The sequence below is a fragment of the Alligator mississippiensis genome, chromosome 1 (assembly GCF_030867095.1).
Source record: "Alligator mississippiensis isolate rAllMis1 chromosome 1, rAllMis1, whole genome shotgun sequence".
NCBI classification, from domain to species: Eukaryota; Metazoa; Chordata; order Crocodylia; family Alligatoridae; genus Alligator; species Alligator mississippiensis.
In genome coordinates, this window is record NC_081824.1 from 240,845,232 (window position 1) to 240,872,809 (window position 27,578).

General features: G+C 47.2%; 1 protein-coding gene across 8 annotated transcripts in view; it reads left to right on the plus strand.

Moving 5' to 3' along the window:
* Positions 1-27,578, plus strand: part of SPAG17 (sperm associated antigen 17) — a 446,381-nt gene that overhangs the window by 390,953 nt on the left and 27,850 nt on the right. For 4 of the 8 annotated variants that reach the window (XM_059720341.1, XM_059720336.1, XM_059720340.1 and 1 more), the window contains 7 exons: positions 1,813-1,926; positions 5,037-5,082; positions 14,450-14,537; positions 15,714-15,767; positions 18,845-18,947; positions 20,311-20,422; positions 22,032-22,139. In XM_059720341.1, the coding sequence (XP_059576324.1) occupies positions 1,813-1,926; positions 5,037-5,082; positions 14,450-14,537; positions 15,714-15,767; positions 18,845-18,947; positions 20,311-20,422; positions 22,032-22,139 (625 nt within the window). The remainder of the gene's footprint in view (positions 1-1,812; positions 1,927-5,036; positions 5,083-14,449; positions 14,538-15,713; positions 15,768-18,844; positions 18,948-20,310; positions 20,423-22,031; positions 22,140-27,578) is intronic. The other 4 variants (XM_059720338.1, XM_059720339.1, XM_059720343.1 and 1 more) reach the window with 4 other exon arrangements.

The following is a 27,578-nucleotide window of genomic DNA, read 5'->3' on the forward strand; positions in this document are numbered from 1 at the left end:
TTGTCTGCTGGCAGGGAACTGCCATCCTGGCCTCAGCCCTGGGGGTTATATATGAGCCAGCCCCTGCCCTTTCCGGTCAGCTGACCACTGACAGGTGTGGGCCAGTAGTTCATTCTGGCTGCCCTGATAACCAGAAGCTGGGGATTCCAACTCACTGCTAGTGCTCTTCCCCTAGCAGTTTCAGCTCTTTAAAGGAGCAGGGCACCCTAGTGACACTCCACAACAACACACTCCCTCCCCAACAGCAGCCCCCACCCCAAACCCCAACACCCACTACCAATAAAACAGCCTATTTCCCATATAACTATTTACAAGAATGTGGTTGGTGCTGTGTCAGGGGGGGAACAGTGGGCTGGAGGCACCTATGGCATGGAACCTGGGGAGAGGTGCCTGGCACCCAGGCTTCTCGTAGCACCACTGTGGGTGTAGACACCACAGTGATGCCAGTGGCCCAGAGGCTTAGCCAGGGGGAGGGCAGATGCTGTCCAGCCTGCTCCCTCTCCTCCATGGGGCCAAAGTTAGCAGAGGCCATCAGGAGTTACATGGCAGGCAGGTGAGTGGTGCGCAGCAATCCAGGTGGGTGGCTCAGGATCAGGGGCATGGGGGCCCTGGCTTCTGCAGGTGCCACTGGACCTCTTTCCAGGCCCACTGTGGGGCTTGGCATGGGGCTGTAGGTGGCTGCCAGGCAGTGCTGGAGCCAGGGCCGGGATCAGGACCAGTGGCTCTGGCCGGTGGCTTCCAGGTGGCAGGCAGGGCCAGAGACAAGGGCTGAGTGGCAACCAGCACAAAGGTGATTGTCAGGGCCAGGATGGTGTCCACCACCTGGCAGTCCTCCTCTGGCTTCCACTGCCCAGGCTACTACAGTGGCCTCCTTCTCCTATGCCTCCGACATCTTCTTGAGGAGGTCAATGTGCTTCTCTCTGAGGGTGAGGAGCCTGCCCCAAAAGGCACAGTCCTCCTGGTCTCTCTCCCACTCATGTTTGATGACCTGAGGGGCTTCTGAAACAAGCACATGGCCTCAACGCAGGAGAATGATGCCCAGAAAGCAGCCGGTAGAGGCCTGGGGGTTAGGTTGGGGCTCGGCAGTGCTGCTGCAACTAGCACATGCCCACCACACCAGCACACAGTGGCCACGGCAGGCATCAGTTGGCCCAGGCCCCAGGGATAAAACCAGGAGTTATAGGCCAGCCAAGGACTGCTAAAAAGCCATCCCTGCGCCATGGCTGGAGGGACTCCCAGCCATGTTGTTCTGCCTCTGGCAAGAGGCTAGCTCCCTACTGGTCTGGCTGACTGGGAGCAAATTTACTCTCAGTCAGTGGGCACAAGTTGCTGTGTTGCTACAGCAACATTGCATTGCTGGACATGATCCATAATGGCAACACTACTGCACAGTAGCAATGAATCACAGCTAAAAATAACCATGCAGTGATGGGACTGCACAGTAACACCAGTTTCTGCACAGTCATTTAGTACTTGCTTAAGTAGTCCACTACATTTGTAGACACTCCCAGTGTCTACACTTGAACTACTGTGCACTCGCTAATGTACAGTAAATCTACTACCTGTAAATGCAGGTAGTAGATTTACTGCACATTAGCCTATTTTACTGTGCAGTAGCTCAACTCACATTTATATATTACACTTTACTGTGCAGTAGATTAGTCTACTGCACAAGAAAGCATCTTGTGTAGACGTTACCAGTATAAATTTGCAGAGGCTGTATACACAGTACATATTGGGAAGTATCCTTTGTGTACACATCTTTGAAACAGATAATTGCATCTCACACATCTTTATCCACTGCTCTATTAGAAGTACATAGAAAGCATCCTGAAGCAGGAAGATGAGATGCAAGAAATGAGCATTAAAGAACCAAGAAGCAAGGAAGAGAAGGTTAATGCAGCTGATCTCCTCAAATTGGTGATGGTGAGAAAAACATCCATTTAATTCTTTCTTTTCAGTGTCATGGTCTCCATATGGTAAAAGCAATATAGCTCTGCCACTGTTAGCATCAACAGTGCTTGGTACCTGCAGCATCTCCAAAATACATCAGTATCCCTTGTATAAAGGTAGCCCTGCCCCTTGACAGGTGCCCCACCCCTTGGTTACCCTGTTGGGACCAGAAGTCCTACCCCTAACCCCTGACCGTTGCCACCAGAAGTGCCTCCCTTGTCCCCAGAAGTATGTATGGGGGGGGGAGGGGTGCTGCCATCTTGGAACCAGAAAAAAAACCAAATCAAATACTAAAAATCAAACATCTACTATAACATATTTTTATTTTAATTCAAAAAATATTTTTGTCCTGATTGATGCATAGTGTATAATGAAATAATTGCATAATAGTGCAACATAAAGTCTTACTCCTGTATATTGTGTGTGAAGGGATGTGTGGAGTGTGATTGGGGGGTGTGTGCGGTGGGGTGTGGGTGGATATGGGGTTTGTGGGAGATGTGGGTGTGGAGGGTGTGCAGAGGGGTGTTGGTGTGTCTGGGTGGATGTGTGGGGGTTTTGGGGGGGCTTGGGAGGTGGAGAGGATATAGGGGTGTGTGTGTGTGGAGTTTGTTGGGTGTTGGGTGTGGGGTTTTGGGGAGGGTGTGGGGCATTGTGTGCGGTGGGGAGTATGGGGTTTGTGAGGGGTGGGGGTTATGTGTGGGGGGTGTGGGGGAGGGTGTGGCTGTATGTATGGCTATTGGAATTTGTGGGGGACATTGGGTGTGGGGTTTGTGGGGAAAAGTTAGGTATGTGGGTGGGTGTTAGGTATGTGGGAAGAAGATGTGGGGAAGGGTGTGGAGGAAGATGTGGGTATGTGTGTGGGGTTTGTGGGGGCTGTTAGGTGTGTGTGGGGATGTAAGGAGAGTGTGTTTGTGGCTGTGTGCAGGGTTTTTGAGGGGTGTGGGAGGTGTGCAGGAGGGTGTGGAGGGTGGGGTTTATGAAGGGTGTGGGTGTGGGGGAGGGTGTGGGTATGTGTGGGGGGGAGTGTTTGGTGAGTGTGGGGACATGAGGGAAGGTGTGGGTGTGGGAGGAGAGTGCAAGGGAGGGTATAGGTGTGTGTAGGGGAGGTGTGGGGGGTGTGGTCTCCCACATGCCCTCCCCCACACCTCCCTTCTGGTGCACAGCTCCCACTGCCAGTGGCAGCAGCAGCAGCAGATGGCAGGCCCTCAGGAAACTCATAGCCAACACAGGTGGAGCCCCCTGGCAGCACATGCCTCTAACCAAATCTTGAGAGGTAAATGTCCTGGAAAGTAATGGGGGGCAAGGAATGGGGCTTCCTGTGGCTCACATGCAGCTCCTGGGACTTGGTCAGAGCCGCACACCACCAGAAGGGAGCCCCATACAATGAAGCGAATCACCTGACCCTGCTCTCTGCTGCCATCTGTAGCTCCCAGGACTTGGCCAGGGCAGCATAGAGTGGGTCCAAGCCCTCCTGGCTCCATCACACAGGGCTCCCCTGCACTTCCAGTGGAGTCCTGGGAGATGCATGCAGTGGCAGGGAGTAGGTAGGCCACCAACTTCATTGTGCAGGGCTCCCACTGGCAGCACATGAGTCCCAGAAGCTGCACATGAGCCATGGGGAGCCCCATTCAATGGAACCAGGCTGTCCCTGCACTCCTGCAGCACTGCAGTGATGACAGGAGGAGGAGATACTGGAGGTTGAGAGAGTCAAGCAGTTCCCTGGGGGAGCGGGGGACTGCAGCAGCAGCAGCCACACCCAGAAGCTGTGCATGCTGGCTGGGGCTGATGCTGGGGGTGGGAGCGCAGCACACTGCCCGGGCAGGAGTGGGCAGGGCTCAGCCCCATGCAGAGCACAGCTGGGGCAGCTGAGCCAATACAGTTAATTGGTGGGCACCCACCTGTGAGATGAATGAAATTTCCAGGTGGGTTGGATATAGCCAGCAGGCCGTATTTGGCCTGCCCCTGCTTTAGAGTTTTGAGTTCATAAATGATACCTACCAAAACCAAGGAATTTGTAATGCATATGTGCAGGAAGTCTAGGTCAAGAATGTTTGCAAGTAGCCTAGCAACACCAGACCTGGGTGGAAATATGAATTAGAACAATGAAGGTAATGTGAAGGAGTGTGGAAGAAGTGCTGGGATGTGGGAGTTGAGACAGTGCAACAAAGGGAGAGATTTACGGTAAAGAAGCAGAGAGAAGAAGAGGGAAGAGGCTTCAGGAAGCAGTAAAGGAAGGCAAAATCGGGGGGGGGGATACAGAAATGTGGGTGAGTGGTATTAGATATCAAAACTGAGTAGTAGAGATATTGTAAATTGAATATTCCTGTTTACCCTACATGAGTGGAGGGGCTGTCTCATCACGGCCAGTCCTGTCATCCCCCAGTCAACTTAGAAACCTCCCTGGTCTTGATTCTCCTGCCATGCCTTGCTGGAAAAAATGTGATTTGGGAGGTGTCCTGCCTGTGCTCAAAGTAGAGGCAGGGAGGAATGTGAGGCCAAAGGCAAGTCTCACCATTTGGCAGGACTTCTGGTGTCTATTGGCTCCCTGGGTGTGTTCAGCTCCACACAGGAATCCAGCTTCTTCTGAGTCCACAGTCACTCTGGGCCTGTGGTTCTGGGGCCTCCAAACTCTCTCTTTATCTCTCTCTCTCTCTTACAACCACTTCTGGGCTTCTCCCTTTGAGATGTGCAAATGTATTGCATAACCCTTTAGGCCAGGGGTGGCCAACCTGCGGCTCCAGAGCCACATGCAGCTCTTCAGAAGTTAATATGCATCTCCTTGAAGCTTTGCACAAGCACACAGTGACCAGCACCCTGTTTTGATGCTTCTCATCTCCTCTTATAACCATGTCCAGTCCATTGGCTCCCAGTCCCCGTTATTCTTCAGGTTATGTTACTGTGTACCTGGAAGGTATTCTTTTCCCTGGTTTCCAATTCCAGACATCCGCAAATTTCCCCATTTTCAGGATTAAGTTGTCAGGTACTGAGAAACCACCTATTTGGGGCTGGAATCTCCCTCAAAGGGTACTGTGGCAGAGAATTTGGGTTCTCAAATAACTGGAGTTATTTTATTTTCATTGCAGTCTTTCCCTAACTTGGAGAAATCATCCAAAGATCTCAGAACTAGAGGTAATAATTCATTTCTATTTTTTTAATGATACAATAATTTAAAAAAAAATTAAATCACTTGTAAAGTGATCCTTTTGTCTCGCATGTGCATTCCCCAGATTCTTGTTTGGAGTCTTTTTCTTACACTTGAGATTTTTATCCTGTTTTTTAAATTTGCTAAACCAGAAATAAAATAGTTGGCAACTATTGGGCCAACAAAAGTGCCGCTCCTATTTATGGTCACCCAAATGATTTATGTACTTGAGAATGTCACTATATATTTTGAATGAAAAGTACTACAGACATACCACAAATTATTCATAAACCAACAAGGTCAAGTCAGGAGATCTAAAGCTAAGCATCAAAATTCATATTTAGGCATCTGAAGAAGTAACTTGATTTTTCACATATCATTATCACTTCCAATTCCCATTAACATAAGTGATTCAACACCTCTAAAAATGAGAAGTTAAATATAGTTGCCTAACTTTAGGCATGCCCATATGTGTCATTTTGGCCTGTGTTTTTACATGTATGAAGTCTTTACAGTATATCAACTACTGACACAGCCACATTCATTTGATGCAACCATAAATAGTCCAGCCAAGATTTCTCAAGAAGTGACTACACATTTATGCTTCTATTTCCATATTTAAGCATATACCATATTTACTTGATTCCAATATGAATTTTTCCCCTCATTTCCACATATCCCCACCCCACAGCTAAATTTTGATCCAGCACATCATGTTTTGTTTCGATTCCAGCCTGGGCACAGAGCATAGCCCTACTCCATGCCCCAGCTCTTGGACCCAGCTGAAACTGCTGCCACCAAAGTTGCAGGGGGTGGGGGAGAGGACAGAAATGGGCGAACAGGCATAAGAGGGACAGGCAACAGGGTGAAAAAATACAGGGGGATCTGCAGTAGACGGCAAGGTGTTGGGTGGCAAGGGGCAGGGAGCCAGCTGCTTGACTCCCCCCACAGTGTCTGCCCCACTACCTCCTCCCCACTGACTGCCCACTGCAGCTGCAGGAGAGTGCACTGTCCCTGGAGGAGGCCCAATGGAAGAAGGGTTTGGGGAGAACAGCCCTGAGGGAGGACTGCTGCATACGGCACCCCGGCCTGGGGAACTGAGACGCGCAGGAATGGAGGGGCCCAGCAGAGGGGCAGCAGGGGTGGGAGGGAGAGATGACTGACTGATCCCCCCACTGCCTGCCCCCCACCACCTGTCCCCCACTGCCTTTCCACCACCTCCCCCACCATCTGGCCCCAACTGCTTCCTTCACCACTTGTTCCTTCATGATCTATCCCTTCCCACTGTCTGTCTCCTTCCACTACTTCCCTTGCTTCAGTAGTGAGAGAGATAAATTTAAGATGACCCACCAATAACTAGATTCTATACATAGAAAATTACAATAAATTTGATTCCATATATGGAAAAAATAAAAATTATTTATTGCACAATCATATTTAATTCAGTCATCTTGGATGTGGGTAAATAAGTGGTCTAATTTTAAAAGATGCACCTGGCAGGCCCTATTATTAAATAAGTAGGAGTTACTTGGTGTATTTTTGATAATCAGAACACTTAGGCCAGAATACATTTCAGGGCACTGACAGACATGCAGCTCCCTGCTGTAACTCATGGTGCTTCATAGAAAGTGCCATGAGTTAGAGCAACCCTTGCGCCCTGCCCCCCCCGTCCCCTCCCCACACACATACACACTTAACCTGACAGACATTCAATGTTGAGTTCGAGGAGGTAAGGGATTGAGCTCCACTTTGGAGCCAGTCCAAGAGAATCTGTTTACCTGCAGCCTCTCTCCCTTAGCCCCAACCCGCCCCTCTCCCAACCTATCCACCCACCCACCCAGGCCCAGTGCTGTCTGCAGGATAAGAGAGGGAAAGGGAGGGGAGGGAGCTCTTGTCTGGGATTTGTACAACCTGTGCTGAGGGTCAGGGGTAGATTGGAGCCCCCTCAAGGTAAGGGATGTCAATCCACCTTCCCCCACTTACAGTGCAGGCTGGGCAAACCCCAAACCAGAGCTCCCTCCTTTCCTTTCTCTCCCTCCCATCTTGCACACAGCACCAGGGACAGGGCTGGGCTGCATCAACCCAGCCCCAATCAGTGCAGGGACAAACAGAAATTAATAAAGGTGCTCTGTTTTGGAGCATTTTCATCAGAAACCTCATTAAATAAAGGATTAATTTGTCCCATGATCAGGCACTTTTAAAGCACTCCGCAGCTGTGCACTTCTTTCAGGGCATGGCTGTACAGTGCTTTCAAGAGGTCAATCACACAACAAATATCACATTTCTCAGTGCCCTTAGCGTCCGCACTGACCTGGTGTTTTGGGAATGGACAGCATAGTTCATTACTTATCCTTAAGAGGTCCTGTAAATGTGTTGATAGGATAGTTGTCAGCATTTGTTAGCATTTTAAATGCATAAAGAATCAAATTATTATGTGTTTGTTTTTCTTAAAGTATTGCTGAAAATTAGTTCTTCCTGTGATGAAACAAGCTCTTGAGTGCTATTTATTCTGATAGTCCTAGACTGCAGAGCCTTTCTGCTAATTGGTCTTTCTATTTTTATTTAATTTTAAATTCTTCATATTTTTAAGCATAAACTGGGGTTGCTCCAACAAATGGTTGGAGCAACCCCAGTGTGAATTACAGGGGGAAAACATAATTGTAATGGAATTAAGTTTGTAACATAGTATCAGTAACACAAAGAGAATAAAGCTTAAAAGAACAAAAGTCCTTTAAAAGTGCCAAATTTTATAAGATAGGAAAATGAAATTTTGATTTTACGAAAAAAGAGAAAAAAAATCAAATTTTGAAATGTGTAATGAAAGCTTTCCTTTAAATAACGTTAGATTTTAATAACCAAATGGGTAAAAGATTTATTTTAATTCATATTTCCAAAGTTGATGGTCATATTTCCTGAATTTTACAACAAAAATTGCCTTTGGACTCAAAGTTTAAATGCAAAACTTGAAGTAAACAGTAATTTTATAAAAAACGTTAGAGGAAATGAAAACATTTTACTAAAAGCAAAAACCTTGTAACAACCTGAAAGTATGGACACATTTGAGTTTCTCCATAATACAATTGAGGCAATCATTCCTTCTCTGAGAACGTTGATTATGGCTGCTTTACGGCAGTAATTAAATATAATCTAGGTATGTGAAAGCAATAGTGGTCCTAGAAAAGCTATGTTATTTTGGAGGAGGGAGGGGCGGTAGGGACTGGGGAGTGTGGGAGGTTGAGAGTTGGCTGATTGCTAACCAGTCAAAAACTGTATATCTGCAACTTCTCCTAATCATAAGTATTTGATTTGTTTCTTTAAGGAACATATAGGCATTTCCAGAGGTACTCACTGGAATTATATGTTATTTGTCTAAAGGATTTCCACATTGACTTAGATGAATTTCTGAACTACTGGTACTCTAAACTTAAACCTAGGGTGAAAAAAATCTAGGTGCACCCTTCCTGCCTCTTACATAATTCACAGATACAAAATGGGTGACCCCTGTCTGAATGGCAGCACTATTGAGAAGGATCCGGGAGTCTTGTGAGTTAACGCTCCTGAGCAGGTATCTACACATGCAGAGACATGGCAGTAAATTTGCTGCCCTTAGCACCAAACCTGCTGCTACTTCATGTGACCTTGAAATAGGTGCCTGCTGCCACTGGGAGGATCTTCAGGCTCTGGCCACAGCCAACAGCCATCTTGAAAAGGCAGCTTCACTCTCCGCTCCCTGGCCAGCCACTTCCCTGGCCAGGAGAATTATGCACACTGCAGGGGCAGCATTCAGCAGCTCTCCCCTCACTGCCTCTGCCTCCCCATACTATAGCTGCTCCAGCCTCTGGCAGCAATGATCACCACCCCAGGTGCCTGCTGGCCACTAATCTGACCCTCCTGGCCTGCTGTGCCAACCACCGGCTGGCCCATAGCCATCTGGGCCCTCCCAGTTCCCTCGTGCACAGAAACCATGTCCCTGGCCACAGCACACCATTCCAGGGTTGCCACCACTGCACATTCCACCACCTCTGGGCCCACCAAGTCAGCCAGGACTGGTGGCTGCACATCATCCAACAGACCGGGGATGATGAACAGTGTCTGGAGGTGTTCCACATGACATGGGCTACCTTCTTGGACCTCCTGGGGCAGCTCCAGCCACCCCTGGAGTGACAGGACACCAACATGAGGCCACTCTTCCCTGCAGACACCCGGCTGGCCCTTGCCCTGCTTAAACTGGCCACACCGACCAGCCTGCACTATGTGGGTCATCTCTTTGGCACTGGCAAAGCTACCACTGGGGAGGCCGTCCTGGAGGTGTGTGGGACACTCCAGGAGGTGTTGGGGCCCACCATGCTTCGGGTGCATGACCCCCTGGAAGTGGTGATGGGGTTCTGTACCCTGGGATTCCCCCAGTGCACTGGGGCCCTGGATGAGCCACACACACCCATTGCCTGCCCACTCCATGACAACTGCCCCTACTACAGCTGGAGGTGCTTTCAGTCCATCATGCTCCAGGCCACTGTGGACCACTGCAGCACCTTCATGCATGTGAATGCCAGTTAGGCAGGCAGTGCTCATGACACCTGCATCTTCTGGAACTCCACCCTGCCAGGCCTGCTGCCAAGCAGGCACTTTGTGCAGGGGGTGCTGGAGCTGCAGCTGGGCATCATGGTGGTCCCACCCATCCTCATCGGGACCCCACCTACCCATTCCTGCCCTGGCTCATGCAACCTTACACCAGCCAGCTGGACCCCCACCAGATCCACTTCAACAGGTGCATGGGCCAGACCGATGCCCTGGTGGAGTACGCTTTCAGCCACTTCAAGGGACACTGGTGCACCCTCACCATCCACCCTGAGTTTAGCAAGGACAACCTCCCCTGGGTCATCATCACAGCTTGTATGCTGCATAACATCTGCAAGGCCTGAAGGGAGCTCTTTGCAAGGCCTGGGCACAGGAGGCTTACTGCGAGCATATCTCAGAAGAACAACAATTTTTATTCCCCTCACATCAAACAGACCCCCGTCCCAACAAATAGAGCCTCCTTCCCGCCCCAACAAATAGAGCCCTCTTCCCTTTCCTCCCCTAACAAAGGCCCTCCACCAGCCACCTCACCCACCAACAAGAAAACATCCTCTTCCTTGTGCCAACTATTCCTCAAATGGGAGCAGCAGGGCTAGCATGCTGTCCTGGCCCCACTGCAGGCAGCTCTAACTCTATTCCTGCGTGGCAGGCCTGGGCCCAGATGGACTGGGTGGCAGGGAACCTGATGCAGGGGCTGGGGCAGGGGTTCCTGACTGATGGAGGCAGCACTGGATTTCCGCCCAGGCCCAGTGCAGGGTCTGCTGTTGGGCAGTGGGCAGCTGCCAGGGGGCAGGAGTGGCTAGGGCAAGGCAGCACAAAGGTGGCCACCAGGGGCAGGATGGTGTCCAGCACTCAGCACCCATTGTCCATCGTCTGCACTGCCCTGCTGAGGACTGTGGTCTGCCCCCACAGGGCCTCCACTCACTTGTGCTCCAGAGCCAGGAGCTGCACCTGAAACTCCCATTCTGCCCAGTCCTGTACATCCTTGCAGGCCATATCCTCTGCCCACCAGTCCCATGCACCTATCAGCCAGTCCTCCAATGCCATCACCAGCCAGTCCAGGAGGATGGTGCAGTCCTGGGTCTGTCTCTGGTAGAGTCGGTGCATCTGCAGAGCCCCAGCAGTGGGCAGTGCCAACCCTGAGCCTGCATTCTGCTTACTAGCTGTGGCCTCTCCCCTGTGCATAGCTACATGGCCTGCAGAGCTACGAGAAAGAAGCTGTTTGTAAGAGTTTGCAACATTTCTGAGATGAGATACTCTGTACTGGGGTTGTACACTGCCTGGACTCAGATCAGGGGCTGGCATGCACAGGTGCTCTGGGACCTTGGTAAGTCAGCTGGTTAGGTCTGGACCTAGGTAACATTGCCCAAGCCTCCTGTCCCTGCTTGCTCCCCTGGGACAGGTGGGCTGCTGGGTGCTGGCTGCAGGCAGCCTGCCTTCTCCACCCAGTTTCCATGGCTTCCCACCTGCTGCCATGGCTCCATACCCCACTGTCCCCACTTCTCCTGAAGGCCAGCCACTGTCCTGTGCTGCTGTCAAGCCCATGCTGCCTGGGCTCAGGGGGTGTGGAACTCTTGGATGACTGGGACATGGAGCTTGCTGTGCCCCCACCCTCTCTGTAGGGGGCCTCTCTGGAGAGGCACCCCAGGGCCAGCACTCCCCCAAGGTGGCACTGTGTCCAATCGTGCTCCTACTGCACATGTCACAGGCAGTGCACAAGGAACTGTTTGCATGGACTGAGGGGTGCCCAACCCACACATCCTTCTACTGATTGCCAGGGTGCCCTGGTCACACCTGCACACCTGGCACAGGATACTTAGCTTTGATGGTGTGGGGGGCAAGCCTGGGCTGTCCCACAGCCTCCGCCACCACCTGGAGGGCTACCTGTGGCTGAATTACACATCCCTGCCCCCCACTGAGGAGGACATCTCTGCCAGCTTTGATGTGTTCCCCAGCATATGAGAGGCCCATGCAAGGTTCCTTCCAAGCTGCGCACATGCACAGCCACTCACAATTTAATACCATGTAGCATACTAACTTATTAACACCATGCACCCACCCGGAGAGAAGCTAGGCTGCGGTGCAGCAAGAAGAGGCAGGGGCTGGGGCTGGGAGCTGGCACTGCATCTGCCAGCACCGGGGAACTGCTCTGCTCCCCAGCCGAGGCCATGTGCCTCCTCACTCCTGGAGGCAAGGCAGGGGCAGGCGCTGGGGCTGGGGCTGCCACAGGAACTGCTCCACTCCCCAGCCCCAAGTCCATGTGCCTCCTCGCTCCTGGAGCAGGGACACGTGCAGAGCTTGGCTTCCCTGGATCTCCAATTAAATGCTGCAGGCAGCAGCGGCTCAAGGCAGCCAAGAGCGCAACCTGACATTTCACTCCTCTTCAGACAGCATGTTGCTCTCCCAGCAACAGTGTTTATACAGTTTGATGCACCACGGTTGGATTTACTTTGGTTACCTGCAGCAGGGAAAGGTACGCAGAGCAGGATGATGCAGAAGCTGGGTCCACATTAGAGGAAAAGGAGCAGATACAAGAAATTGTTCCTAACCATGATGTAGGTTGGGGGTGCTGCTTACAGCTGTGTTGGTCTAAGGGCATAGGCAGACAAGGTGCTTGGGGTAAATTATATCACATTTACCCAAAGCACTTTGTCTAACCATGACATAAGATTTCTGCATCATGAATGGGGAGTCCCCATTACCGGCTCCGGGAAACTGCTCTGCTCCCCAGCCCTCAGTCTTGTGCTTGGAGGATTATTGCAAAATCCACTGCATGAAGATCCATTACATGAGGATTCTAGTCTATTAGGCTTAGCATAATCCAGATCCAGGCTTAGCAAAAGGAGGAGGCAGAACCGAAGTGACGCGCTCACGGATCACTACACCTTAGCGGGAACATTGGGCCCATGCCTGCCTAGCTGCAGGGGCACATGCTGCTCAATGAAATTTGGCACTTTTTCCCACCTCTCTGAATGCTGGGGTAATGGGGAACCCAAGGGCCAAGGGAGTGCAGGCAGGGAAGGCTGGGCAGGGAGGAAGGGTAGGAGCTGAGGCATGGGTGGCCCTCCCCCCAGTGTGGGGCTTACCACATGGCTAGAGCTGGTATGGCTGGCAGTTTCACTTGGTCCCAGATGGCAGTGATGGCATGTGGCACCAGGCAATATTCTTGGACAGCGGAGTGTAGTGTGCAGGCACCTGGGCAGGGGCCCTGCCCATGGAGCAGCTGGCACTGCTGGTGGCCAGTGGTGACATGTTACATAGTGATGCTTTACAGTGCAGTAGTCTACTGCATAGTGTCTTGTGTAGACATGCCCAGTGAGATTTATCCTTAAAATACAACACATAGCTTTTCAAATTTGTATGTGTAAATTATTTTATATATTCCCATATGTCTTATTCAGCCAAGTGCAAAGGTTTTTCAGAACATTTCCTGTTCGTTACATACCTGAAATTTATTACATATATAAGCAAAAGGTGCAAGACTACCATTCTTAATAATGGATTTTATTGTAGCTCTATCCTTTTTTCCCCCGGAAATCTGAGATTCCTTTATTATCTTTAAACTTCAATTGAGGGTGTCCCCATAAAGGAATAGAGGGGGATCTTGTTAAATCAGAAGATGTTAAGGCTTTAATTTTCTTCAATACACTACATGAAGAGTTAAATACAACATTCAGTTTCAGAGTTCTGGGTAAACTCTTAAGAAATGGAAATGAATATAATGATTCAAACTTGGAAGCTAACTTTTCTTCCATGTTCAACCTATAGGTTGTCCGCTGAAATAGTTTCATACATGCAGTATTTAAGCACCCTCATATGAAAAGCCAGATAATATAAATAGAAGTCTGGGATACCCACTCCACCATGGCACCATGCCCTTTTAAGAGCTTTGGCAGCCAATCTTGGTCTTTTAGATTGCCATATGAAGTTGAATATCATTTTATTTATACACTTAAAAACAAGTATTTTCAAGGGCAATAAACTGAGTATATAGTTAATTCTGGGGGACACAGAGCACATCTACACATTAATACACTTTTCCTAATGCACATTAAATTTAGTACCTCCAATGGAGGTACTAAAGAAATGCTCATTAGGTTGCCCTAATGTGCAGTACCACAAGCACACACTTTTTAAGTGACGCGTAATGCGCAGTAGCCTATTTTACCATGCATTAGCATATTTGTAGTTTTTTATGGGATGGTTTAATACGCAGTGAAATAGACTACTGCATTAAAGCACATGAGTAGACATGCCCACATTCATTTTGGTTATTTTTCTTCTTCCTGTTCATGATATAGGAAGTGTTTTCCATCTTTCCATCGTTTTTAATACTAGTTAATTTTTATCAACATTTATTTGCCCAATATAGTGAAGATTACAGCATACCTGTATGCCTAAATAGTCTATTACTTACAGTTCCGTAGTGAAGAATAGAAACATTTGGATAGATCTGGTCTCATTGACACATTCATATAAGATTTATTCCAATTGAATTTGAGGCTTGATAACTGGCCAAATGACGCAAACAGAGCTAACAGGTGTGATAATGAATTACGTGGGTTTTTCAACACAAGTAGGATATAATTTGCATATAAATTGATTTTATACATTTCCCTTCTGGAATTTTCCCTTTATTTAAGGCATGCAACACCTTCATAACTTCCTGTAATGTGATTTCCTTTTCCAGTTCAACTGCTCCTTTAACTATACTTAATTAGCAAATTGAATACTGATTTTATGTAACTTGGAAAATTACCTCCCCTTATCTTGCAGCTCACATAGCAGAGTTATATAAACAGGCAGTGGCCCCTCAGCTCCAAACTTCATCAAAACACAGTGAGAAGAACTGGCAGAAATTGAGGTAAGAATCCAGTGAGACTTCCTCTTAACTTGAGTCATAGGCTGAGGAGGAGCAGAACTGGGAGAGGGTGTGCTGTGTTGGTTAACAAAGGGGAGTAGAAAGGACTTTTCATAGCATTGTCCTAACATTCCCTATGACAACTTTGTCCAGACTTTGACTCCCTTATCAGTGCCTAACTAGAAATGCTGCTGCCACTGCCAGACAGATGGTTTTAACTTTGGGTGAAGCAGGAATCAAAGGGGGGGGGGGGGCAAGTGCACTAATGCACCCCCACCCCTGGATCCATCCTGACTCTGTCTGCATCTCAGTTTCCTAATCTATAAAATGGAGCTATTAACATTTTCCTGTCTCTCAGGCATAGTGGAGTTAAATTGTTTGTGAAGGTTTTGAAGACTCTGATAAACAATGCTATAAAAATGCAAACTCTGGTTGAGCATGAAAACCCATGCCGGATGTGCAGTAAAGGCACAATGAGATCTGATACACACATGCATGGCAGGAGACATGACTGTGGGATTGAGTATCAGATCCCATTGCACCTTCTTGCTGGTGCAAGGGGAGCCTGGGATTATGATTTGGCAAGTAGCAAGCTTCCATGGCTGGGAGCCCCCTCAGTTGATGGGTGTTTCAGCCACAGGGGTGCACCATGTGCCCCTGAGGCTGAGAGCCCATAGCTGATGGGGTGCACTGTGCACACAGGCAGCTGGGAGCCCCATCAGGTAATCTGGGCTCTCAGCCACAGGGCACACCATGAGTTCCCAAACTAGGAGCCCCATCAGTTGACAGGACTCCCAGCCATAGGGGCATGCCTGGCCACATGTTCAATTAATGGCATGATAGGAATCAACCACAAAGTTATTACACACTTTTTGTGGAATCACTTTGTGGCTTATTCCTTGTGTTATGATGCTATTAATTGCTTAATGTCTGGCCAAGCTACAACGCAAGACATGAGAAATTGTTTAATCACCTCTTAAGTGTAACATACAGCAAGTGTCACAAAACATGCAAGTGATCAGTGCAGATGAGAAGCCACTAGACACACAAGCATAACATGCTTTAATAAAAAAATACTTTTTTCCACTAGCTATTGTGTAAATTGTTCATGTTTATCAAAATACTATGTTCCGTATCTCAGTTTCATTCTCTTTTTTTTTTTATTTCCTACTCATATAGCAAAGAAGAATTACCCCAAGTATCTCAATGGCAGAAAAAAATAGAGCAGCACAGGTAATGGCATTATAGGACAGAAAGCTAGACCCTGATCCAAAACCCAACAAAGTCAATGGAAAAACTCTTACTGCTATCACTGGGCTTTAGGATCAGGTCCTGAGGGCTGGTTCAATAGCCAACCATACTGTTGGAGTATTATGTCTAAAGGAAATACTTAGTGAACAGGTGGATTGCTTATCTAATCCTTTTGGATATGCTGGGTCAAAGAATAGGAGCAGAAGCAGTGTTTTCTACTGCTTAGGGTTAGGCATGAGAAGGGCTCACTGCACCATAACAAGCTAATGTAATTTATGTCAGTATTTTTAAAGTCTGGTGCCCAATTTTAGGATTTTAGAGTCACATCGAGGCTCCTAAGTGGTACGATTCTTCAGAAGCAATAGACATTTTTTTTTCTCCTGAATGGAAATCAGGGCAGTTTAGTGCTAAGTATGAACATTTTGGCCCTGAATTGCCCTATACCTCAATTTTTCCCATTTGTAAAATATTCAGGTTCTTCCCACAGGGATTGTGAAACACTTTTAACTAATGTCATTAAACACCTGAAGATCATCAGAGTAAATACGCTTTGTAAGGAGAAAGTATTATATTCTTTACATCAGCAAGAAGTATAGGTGAGGTTAAAACTCAACTTTTATTCTAACATTGTTCTTTCACTTGGTCTTTTATTTCCCTTTATTGAACTCTGATGAAAGATCAATATAATTGAAAGTATGAGCAAAATCTGTCCAACTACTTTGAAACTATACAAGTGGGAAAAATATACTTTTCACAATTTAAAATATATTTAGGAGGATTTTTCTAAAGGATATCTCAGAAGTGACTGAACCTCAACTTACAAACATATATGAGTCCCCAAAAGATTGAAAAGACTGTTTTTGCATGATCAGTGAGAATTTGGTATTAACTTTATTTTAAAGCTATTATGTCACTGTTCTGTAGAGACACAACTCCAGATCATGGCATTGTGGAACTTCAGGGTATCATTGTTACGTTTCATTTATTCACAATGTTGTATATAAAATCACTGAAAAATCCCATAGCTCCAAAGGGAAGATTTTTATTAATTTGATGGAAAGTGTACTTTATGGTGTTGTACAAAATATGACCATCTAAATCCAAATAATTTTAAAAAAAATCTATAACAAATAAATACCAAGTTTGGAAACCTAAAATATGAGCTAAAATCACAAAGTGAAGGTTGTTAGAGGTGCATATATTTGCCCACAGTGATCAAAAATAATGTGTAAGATTGCTATTTAAGCTGTTTGTTGTTTGCCCTAATGAGTGCACGGGTGTGCAGTGTGGATAAAATAATCTTGTGTTGAGCAGCTTTTGCTGTCTTTTTTTTTAGTGAAAGACTGAATAGTAATTGAACCAGGGTCTCTTGCTTGGTGAAGGGACTAAGCTAATATTCTTGACTTTTAACTGAAATGTTGAAATCATAGAAAGTTTCAATTTCAGATTGAAATTAGATTGGTTTAGTGCCATATTGACACCAATATTTTACATTGTAATATATACTATATAAAGAACAACTTCAAATGGATATATTAATGTATGTGTTACCTGAAAATTTCCCTGCAATTCAGTTTCTGTTAGACAATATCAAAACTCTCACTGACATCAAAATTATGATGATTTCACATCTGGTTATCTACTCATGATCAGGAGTATCTCCCTTGAATTGTAGTGGTATAAAACTAGTTAAGTGGGTGAAAAATTAGGCCTAAAATATACTTTGAGTCTCTATTAGTTTAATAATGATTAAGAAAGCACTCTGCTAAACCTTCTCATATCCAAGTGCTCCCCAGTACTCATTATGTGGGCCTCCATTCCAAATAATTGCCCACCCCTGCACTACCTTCAAGTCTCAGAGCAAATTCAACAAGATCTGCCTCTCTTATCAGGGATGAAAGATTTAGAGCAAATTTTGAGATCTATAGAGCAGTCACTTCACAATGTCTATGTATTTTGATCAGAATCTGATGAAGACACAATCTTTGAATGCCAGTTCTTTCAGTCTGCCATTCTTCCTTGGTCTGCCCCCACCTTTCATTTTGCGTTTTTCTACTTCTTTTTTTGTGGTTGGAGCCTGTGTGCTCTTTCTGATCTGTCAGCCCTAGACTTGAGGATTTATTTTGTGCATGTAAAAGGACCATTTTCATTTACTGCAGATACATTTTCTCCTCTAAGCTGGGCTTTTTTTCCACTCTGGAACATAGTAGATATTTATACTTTTCTTCAGTTTAAAGCTTTGTAAGTTGGCACTGTGATGCACTTCTGGAGCTCATGTAAGGGGAGCTGCTTCTGTCTGGTTCTGAGATTTGTTAATCCATCAATCATTCTCCAGCCTAGGCTATTCCTTGGTTATGAGAGAACATATTTGCTGTATGTTTAAACTATTTCTTTTTAAGGACATAGGCACGTCTGCAATTGTGAGAATACTTAAATAGGCAAAGGCAAAACATCAGCCCCTATTACACTGACCAGAAGGAAATCTGGTATGCTGGCCCACCCTTCCCCCTCTCCCCAGCCCTGCTTTCCCAAGCCAGAGGCACTGCTGCAAGCAGAAGCAGGGGCAGGGCAGCGTGGTGTGCCAGGCAGGCTGCAGTGCCTGCTTGCCTGCATGCCTAGCACGCCATGCAACTCCATGCCACTCTGCCTTCCTGCCAGACTGTGCCCTGCACCCTTGCATTTCCCAGGTGCTCATTTTACTTCTCATCAGCCGGCCAGGACCCACCTCTGAAATCACGGACTGTCCCAGCTAAACTGGCACATATGGTCACCTTAGACACTATACATAAAAATTTCAAATTGCTACCTAGATCCCAGATCTGTAGCATAGGAATCAGTAACTGATCCCTCTTTTTCTCACAGTTTGGTAACATGAGCAAATTGCCAGTGATTTATAAGACTACCATTAGATTTAGTTAGCAAGAAAAAGTCTTTAACAGATTGTTCTTGTTACTTCCATTGGTAGAAAGCTTGGACATATAATTGAAAAGCAAAATGGGACTACAATTGTATTATTTTCTTTTTTCTTTTCCTTGCCATAAACATGAAAACTTTACTAGGAAGGAACTTGATGAAGGAAAGTACTGTCTAATGGCAATAAGAAAAAAAATAATTCCACCCTATTTTGAATCTGAACTTGGCACAGAATTTCTTCTGAAACAGGTAATGGAGTTCAAAGAAACTGAATGAAATTGTGTTCATTTAAAGAATGTCTAAGTAAATCATGGCATGCCACAAGTTAAGCTTTCCCCCACATCTTCCGAAGTGCCCCTTTTTGCTGCCCCCAGTAGGTATACTTGATAGAGTTTACTAATGTAAGTGCCACAGTCAGACCAATGGTTCATCTAGCCCAGTATCCTTTCTCTGACAGTATTAGATACTTTAGAGGGAGATGGTATAAACAGTTTGTGCCCTGGAAAGAAGGCAGGGGAGCTTAAGCCTCCAGCTGCACAGAGTGAGTGGGGCAAGACATGCTACAAGAGACATGTCACCACCAAGAGCCAAGTTAGCCCTTTCCTGGCCCCGTAAGCACTGACATTTTATATGGCAGGAAAGAATCCACATCCCTGAATTTGGCAGCAGGACCAGGGAAGGTTTAACCTGGCTCTTGTTAGGGACACCTGATGCTTCCTCTTGCAACAGCATTTTGCCCCCATTCTGCTCCATGCAGCCAGAGACTTGAGTGGCCCACCAGCTCCATTCTAGCGCCTCCCTTTACAGATGCATAATGAGTAGAGTTTTCACTCTGAGCAATCTGGGGCAGAGAGGTGTGGCTGAGTGCTGAAAGGGCAGAAGTTCTGAGATTGAGGGGTGAACAGGGGGGCCTGATTCAGGAATCTTACCTACCCTAGGAACTCAAAAATAGTCCCTGGTAGCGACTGCTGCCACTGCCACCGCTGTTGTTATCACTGCCACCACCATCACTACAGTGTGGTCTGGCTGCCCCAGCTGTTATCCTTATAGCAGTACCATGGTTTCCATGCACCGAACTGCTGCTGCAAGAGCAATGCTTTTGCTCTGGGGCATGGATTCTGTGAAAGTGAGGGATGATTTTGGTGCCATCCTAGGTCAGTCTTGTGGGGCTGGTGTCTCACTTGCTCACCCCTAGTTTAACACTACTGTCCCTTTACTGAGCACCCATGCCACATCCCATGTGCCACACACATGGCAGCTGTTGTTGCTGCTGCTTGTGGTCATCCCTGGTATAAGTCCTACAAAACATGTTATGAAGGTGTTGTAGAAAACAGTTATGGGTATGTGGACAGGGTTAGCATTAACAGGTGCATGCATGTGTCCAGTAATTAACGTATCTTTAAGTAGAATAGTCCTGCTTGGTAAGTGGGCTAAATTGCTTGGTTATAATTTTATAGAAGGAAATGTATTCTAGAATCAGAGATATACTAATACTGTACAGATTCATTGTTGCCAGTTTAGTTCTGATTATTTGTTTCCTTTATGCCTTTTTTTGTTGTTAAGACATGCATCTGGTTAGGAAACCTGAGCACTTTATGTAATTTTTCTTTAGTTTCCTGATTTGGAATCTCTCTCTAAAGAACTTCCTCCATTTCCAAAGAAAGAGAGAAAAGAGTCCTCTTTAGAGACAATCTCCATTAGCAGTAATTTTGAGTTCAGTGCAGGTAAGGTTTCAACACGGAGCAGGTCTCCATTGACTTGTTCATCTTCCTCATGCTCATCTTGCACTTGACTACAATATTGTGCCTTGAGGCTGTTATAGAATAGGAGTTTGTCTGCATTACAAGCCTTCTGACAGCAAACAGCAGTGTCTAGACAGAAGTCATTAGGTCCTGTCCACATCTTCGTGGCTTCTGGTAGTTGCACATCTTTCAGAGATTCACGATTCTGCTACAGCAAGTGTGCAGCGGCGCCAGCTTTGTACCCTGGGAGGCACCAGAAGAAAGTGCAACTGTGTCTGCATGTAGTGGCAGAAGCCTTATCTCTCATTCAGAGAGCTGGTGTGGTTCTGTCAGTAGAAAAAATACTCTAATGCCACAGAAGAGCTAGAACTGGAGGGACACAGTTTTGCCAGCAAAACTTGAGTTTGCTGCAGAATTATGTAGTGAAGTCCTGAGGTCTCCATTGGCTTCTGACACTGCATAGCTGAATGAGTTATCTATTAAAAGTGGTGGATGTTATAAATAACAACCACTCTTCATACCAATAAGAGTGGTGGATGTTACAAATAAGTGAATATTACAAATAGTGCTTCCAAGATGTTCAGTTCTAAGCTTCATTATTTGATCCTGTATCACCAGCATCAGCTTGATACGTGAACTGCTTTGGAATATTTTAAAACCTCTGTGAGGTAAAGCAGCCTGTGCAGGAAAATGCACTGGAAGAAACTCTGGCTGCAAAGGCAAAAATTTAGGGGTTTTCAGATTAACTGGGGATATGGGTACAGCCAGAGCAGCCAAAGCAAGATCCATGAGAACAAAAAGCGACCAAGAATAGATAATCAGGCAGTGAAGACTGTAAAAGCACAGGGTGAAAGTTTGGAATGAGCTAAGAGATAGGCTGGATCCTAAAGTGAAGCAGAAGGATGGGGTCAGGGGGAGGCACTTGGAAAAATGGTGATAAGGAAAGGATGGACAGGAAATGTGAGTGGGATTGGGGCAAGGCAGCTTAGAGGACAGGGAGACAGGACTGAGTAGAATGGGGGGCATCAGGGAACAGAGGATGGGTAGGCTTTGGAAAAGTCATCTTCAATAAGCAGTTTGCAGCACTGGCAGGAATACTTTGATTCTTAGTTTAGACAGCAGCCCTAACAAGCCATTGAAGATGTTCATCAAGATGAAAGGTATTTCATTGGAGTATTCATGACTTGGCAGTGCATCACACCAACAAAACAACCTCCCATGGAGTCCTAACTGGGCTCTGAGGATGCCCATATGTATGTCCCCATGTTCTAGTGTGCTCCAGTCTCTCATATTGGAGTTATCAAGAGAATGGGATTGAATTATCCAGTATATCCCAAGGAAGCATCCCAAGGCAATCCTGGTAATGATTCACCAAGCTGCCAGTACAGGATTTCCACTCTCAGCTGCCCCAGAAGCCAGCTGTTTGTGGCTATATCCACACAGCACATATTGCAAGGCCCAGACTACAGAGAGAGTGAACAAGTTTCCCAAATTAAGACGTCTAATACTTGGTCTTTCTGTTGTATCTATAGAAATGTTGAGTGTTGGCTTAACCAATTGCTTGTCCATATAACTGTCATTTGTTCTGCAGTATCAAAAGAGATACATGCCACAGCCAGTGACTTTTTATCCTCACTCAATCCTTTGTCAGACAGTTCTTCAGAATGGGTTCAAGTTTCCTGCAGCCATTCTATAGCAGGTAATGGACTATTCCAGTATCTTGTCCAAGGCAAAAGAAAATCAGTTTTAGTATCATACCTGGCAAAATGTCCATGACAGTAATTTAAAACTAACTATTCAGTTCATCAGTCTCCACACAGATTCAGCTGTAGGGCTCATGGAGGGAGGGCCAAACATGTGACTGAACTGTTTACTGCAATAATAATAAACACTTCAAGAAAAATAGTAAAAAGGATTTGCCCCTATTTTATGGCCTTAGCAAGATGCTGTATCAACACAGGAGTTAGGAGAGCTTTGGAATAAGCTATGAAACAATTCTCACAACACACATTTTACCCAAAGTAATGTATTCTCTTCTACAAGGCCCCTCCCCCAGCACAAGCCTGATCTGGGTATTTTTGTGGGGGAGGACCAGCAGTGGCAATGGTTTTGGAGGCAGAAGGAGGTGAGCCCTCAGTTCATAACAGTACATGTATTCCAAATAGTGGTGCTGCAATAAATCAGACAAATCAGAGAGATGCCTGTGTTGCTCTGGGGACTTCACTAACTTCTGCAACAGACAGGAAGGTGCAAATGTAGATAAAAGTAATCTTCACACCCTTGTCCTTGGACTTAAGAGTTTTGTGCCCTGCCCCTTAAACCTTGTCCACACCTGAAGGCTTTACCACTGTATCTATACTGATTTAGCTTTAGCAGTAAAATCCTCTAGGACAAACACAATTGTAGTGTACTTTTACTGATCCTGCGTATTCAGATTTGGAGAGCAAAATAAACTATTCTGGCAAAACCAGATTTCTACTCCTATAATAGCATCAACATTAAGGGTTTGGCAGCATTGCTTTGTTTTGGGGGAAAAATGTGAATCCTTAACCAGTAGAGCCCTATTGGGAAACCTTTAAAGTATAAACGTATCATATAGATACAGTCTTTCTTCCAGTGTTCCTATTGCTGAAACAGGTTTGGGCCTATCCAGTAATCAGCTGAGGGGTGTTTCAGATAACATAGTACAGTTTACCAATGTTTATCAAGCATCTCTGTTCTTGTCTTCCCAGAGTAGATGAACAAGTACAGTTTTAAATAAAGAAAAAGCAAAGCATTTTATTAAAAGTGATGTGGCTAAAAGCCTGTCATTTGTTGCATTTATTCTCCCATTAGTTTCAACATTTCCCCTAACTATTATTGTGGCAGAAATGCCACCGTCGATGCCCCTCTCCAGAGACCTGCCTCTGCCAGCCTGAGAGGCTGGTGTTGAATCCCTCAGGGCGGGGATCTCCCTCCTTGTCTGCATGACAAAAGCCTGGTGCCTGAATGCTCTGGTCACCTGGGCGGGGGGGGGGGGAAGCCCGGCCCTGCGCGCAGGCCCAGGTAGCCAGGGATGCTTGGTAGATTGGTCGGATTGTGGCCAGTATTGGCAGCTTCGATTGGACCGGGCTGCTGAGGTCAGAGAGCTTATTTAAGGGCCCGGGCCAGGAAGAAGGAGCCATTAGCCATGCGGTCATCCAGGTGAATCTGAAACTGGCTCTCTCCTCATCACCGCATGCTCCAAGAGCGACCTGCCTCCAGAGGGAAGATCCAACCACCTCTGGATGATGCGAGTGAGTAAGCTACTAGAGATCCGATTAGATATTTAGCTTCAGTAACTCAGATGTGTGTTTAAACGGCTACCTCAGCCACACTGGTTTGCTCTATGGGATTCCTTTGATATTCCTGTGATATTTCTATGATACTGCTCTACCTTTTTACCTGTTTCCGCCCTACCCCCTGTAATCAATAAAGTTCTCCTTTGTGACCGGTGTGGGAGACTTATTGAGGGGTGGGTCTAAATTATGCCAAGGAGGCCTCTTAGGTCTGTGGACTAAGGGAGGCTTCCCTAATCAGCCCCTGACTTGGGAAGTGTCCCAAGTGCCTGTATTGGGTCTAGTACCCATTGGACAATCAGTCCTGTGTTCTCCAAGGTGCGCAGAGCCAGAATTGAGTCCAGAGCCTTGGATGGTGGCAGCGGGAACCCCAGGCTAGCGGGTGTGCTCCAAGGAAGGGGTTGGCCGGATGTGAGGCACCCAAAGGGAGGTACTCGGAGCCTGGAAGGTGGTCGGGCGCAGGGAGGTGGACGGCTCAGCGCAGGAGCGCCCCCTACTGGCCCGCCACAATTATCAGTTACCATACATGGAATATCCACTGCTAGTTGACTCTAAGGCTCCTTTCTACATGTGCAGGCAAAGGTGCAATAGGACCTAAAATGCAGTTCACACAGTCACACCTCCTGCCATGTGACACATGAATGGGAGGAGACATAATTGTGGGTTCCAGCATAAGATTCTATCACGCCTTATTGCCAGTACAGAGACAGCCCGGGATCATCATTCCAGGCTCCCCCTGTGCTGGCAAATAGGGGAATCACAGCCCTGGCTGCACCCCACCTGGCAGCTATGGGACTGCGAACTCCCAGCTGCTGGGAGTATGGTAGGCATCTTGCATCTGGGAGATCACAGCTGCTATGATCTCCCAGACACAGGGTGCATGGAAGCACCCCACAACTGGGAGATTGCAGCTATTGTCATCTCCCAGCTCTGATTCATGAAACCTACAGCTGGGAGATCACAGCTGTTGCAGTCTCCCAGTCGCAGAAGCACACCACAGATCCCTGTGGCTGCAAGATCACAGCCCAGCCCCACAGCTGCTGGGACCCAGAGTAATGCAACCAAAGTTCCCTCTAAGGTGTAGTGAAAAGTGAGCACGCCGCTTTGGTTCTGACTCCTCGTTTCGCTAAGCCTGGATCCGGACTACACTAAGCCTAATAGACTAGAATCCTCATGTAATGGATCCTCATGCAATGGATTTTGCAATAATTCTCCAAGCACAAGACTGGGGGCTGGGGAGTGGAGCAGTTCCCCAGAGCCGATAATGGGGACTCCCCATTCATGATGCAGAAATCTTATGTCATGGTTAGACAAAGTGCTTTGGGTAAATGTGATATAATTTACCCAAAGCACCTTGTCTGCCTATGTCCTTAGACCAACACAGCTTTAACCAGCACCCCCAACCTACATCATGGTTAGGAACGATTCCTTGCACCTGCTTCTTTTCCTCTGATGCAGACCCAGCTTCTGCACTATTCTGCTCTGCCCCGCGCACTTTTCCCTGCTGCAGGTAACCAAAGTAAATCCGACCACGGTTCATCGGGCTGTGTAAACACTCACTGGGAAAGCAATGGAGAGGGATGGCCTCCACCTCTCTCCGCTAGGGAGGAGGCTCTTCTCAGCCAGACTGGCTGACCTGCTCCATTGGGCTTTAAACTAAGCCCACCAAGGGTTGGGGGGACTACTGCCACTGCAGGCCCACTGAACAACCTTTGCAAAGCCAGCAGGCCATGGCACTTAAGGGAGACCACCCCTGCCCTAGCCCTAGAATGAACTGTAGGCAAGGCAAGGGCCCCCAGAGGGACACTTGTGCGCCAATACACAAATGTCAGGAGCTTGGGGAATAAACAGGAGGAACTTGTCCTTCTGCTAAACACAAATAATTATGATGTCATAGGGATAATGGAGACCTGGTGGGACTCCACCCATGACTGGGCCATGGGTATAGACAGCTATACCCTGTACAGGAGAGAGAGAGTGGACAAAAGGGGCGGGGGTGTAGCTCTCTAAGTCAAGGAAAGGTACACGTCCCTGCAAGCCAATATTGGCTCCCAGGGTGGACAACTTGAGACCCTCTGGGTTAAAATCTGTGGAGAACACAGCACAGGGAATGCTATGGCGGGAGTCTACTACAGACCCCCTACCCAGGATCAAGACCTTGACCAGGAGTTCTCCAGGGAATTGGCTGAGGCCACATGCTCCTGGTGCATGGTTGTCATGGGAGACTTAAACTACCCAGACATCTCATGGGAAGTGAGCTTGACCAAATCCGAGCAGTCGCAGAGCTTTCTCTCCTGCATGGATGAGCTCTATCTGACGCAGGAAGTCTACAGACTGACAAGAGGTAAAGCGCTGCTTGACCTGGTACTAGCAACCAGGGATGACCTAATCAGCAACCTAATGATCGAAGGCAAGCTGGGTGACAGTGACCACGAGCTGATCACCTTCACCATCCGCTGTAAAGCTGGCAAGTCAGTCAGTAATACAGAGGATCTTGACTTCAGGAAAGCTGACTTCGACAAGGTAAGGAGGCTTGTCAGGGAGGCCCTAAAGGGCCACAACCCAAAGGGGAGGGGGGTCCAGGATGAGTGGTTGCTCCTCAAGGGAGCAATCCTGGATGCACAGACAAAGTCTATCCCGTCTCGGAGGAAAGGCACAGCAGCCCCCTTGGCTCTCCAGGGAACTAGTGGACTTCCTGTGTCTTAAAAGAAAGACTAACAAAGGATGGAGGACTGGATCCACCACCAGGGAGGAATACTCTGCACTGGTCCAGACCTGCAGGGAGCGAACCAGTAAAGCCAAGGCTGCAATGGAACTCCAGTTACCTACAAATATCAAGGACAATTAAAAGTCCTTTTTTTAGATATGTGGGGAATCAGAGGAAAAGCAAGTACAACATTGGACCTCTGCTACACCAGATGGGACAACTGACAACTGACACCCAGGAAAAATTAAACTTGCTAAATGGGTACTTTGCATCAGTTTTCCACCAATCCCATGGGATGCCCCTGCCCACTATGGGACAGGGAGGCCTTGGTGAGGGAGATTCCTTACCCTCCATCAATGCTGACCTCATGAAGGAACACCTTGAGAGGCTGGAGACCTTCAAGTCAGCCAGCCCTGACAGTTTACACCCAAGCGTACTCAAGGAACTGGCAAGCATCATAGCCCAGCCCCTGGCATGGATCTTCAAGAACTCATGGTGCTCTGGTGAAGTGCCCGAGGACTGGAAGAAGGCCAACGTGGTGCCTGTCTTCAAGAAAGGGAGGAAAGTGGACCCAGTAAACTACAGGCTCATCAACCTGACCTCTATCCCGGGGAAGGTCTTAGAAAAGATTATTAACGAGCCTATTCTTAACAGACTGATCGATGGCAACATCCTGCGGGATAGCCGGCATGGGTTTGTTGCAGGTAGGTCTTGCTTGACCAATCTTATTTCCTTTTACGACCAGGTGACCTATCACCTGGACAAGGGAGAGGAGATTGATGTCATATATCTTGACTTCGAAAAGGCCTTCGATCTGGTATCCCATGATCACCTCTTGGCAAAACTGGCTAACTGCAGCCTTGGCCACACCAGAATCCGCTGGCTGGGGAATTGGCTGCCTGGTAGGACCCAGAGAGTGGTGGTTGATGGGAGTCAATTGTTGTGGTGCCCTGTGACCAGTGGGGTCCCTCCAGGCTCTGTCCTAGGGGCTATACTATTTAACATCTTCATTAATGATGTAGATATTGGTGTCAGAAGCAGACTGGCTAAGTTCACCGATGACACCAAACTCTGAGGTAAAGCATCCACACCTGAGGACAGGAGGGTGATCCAG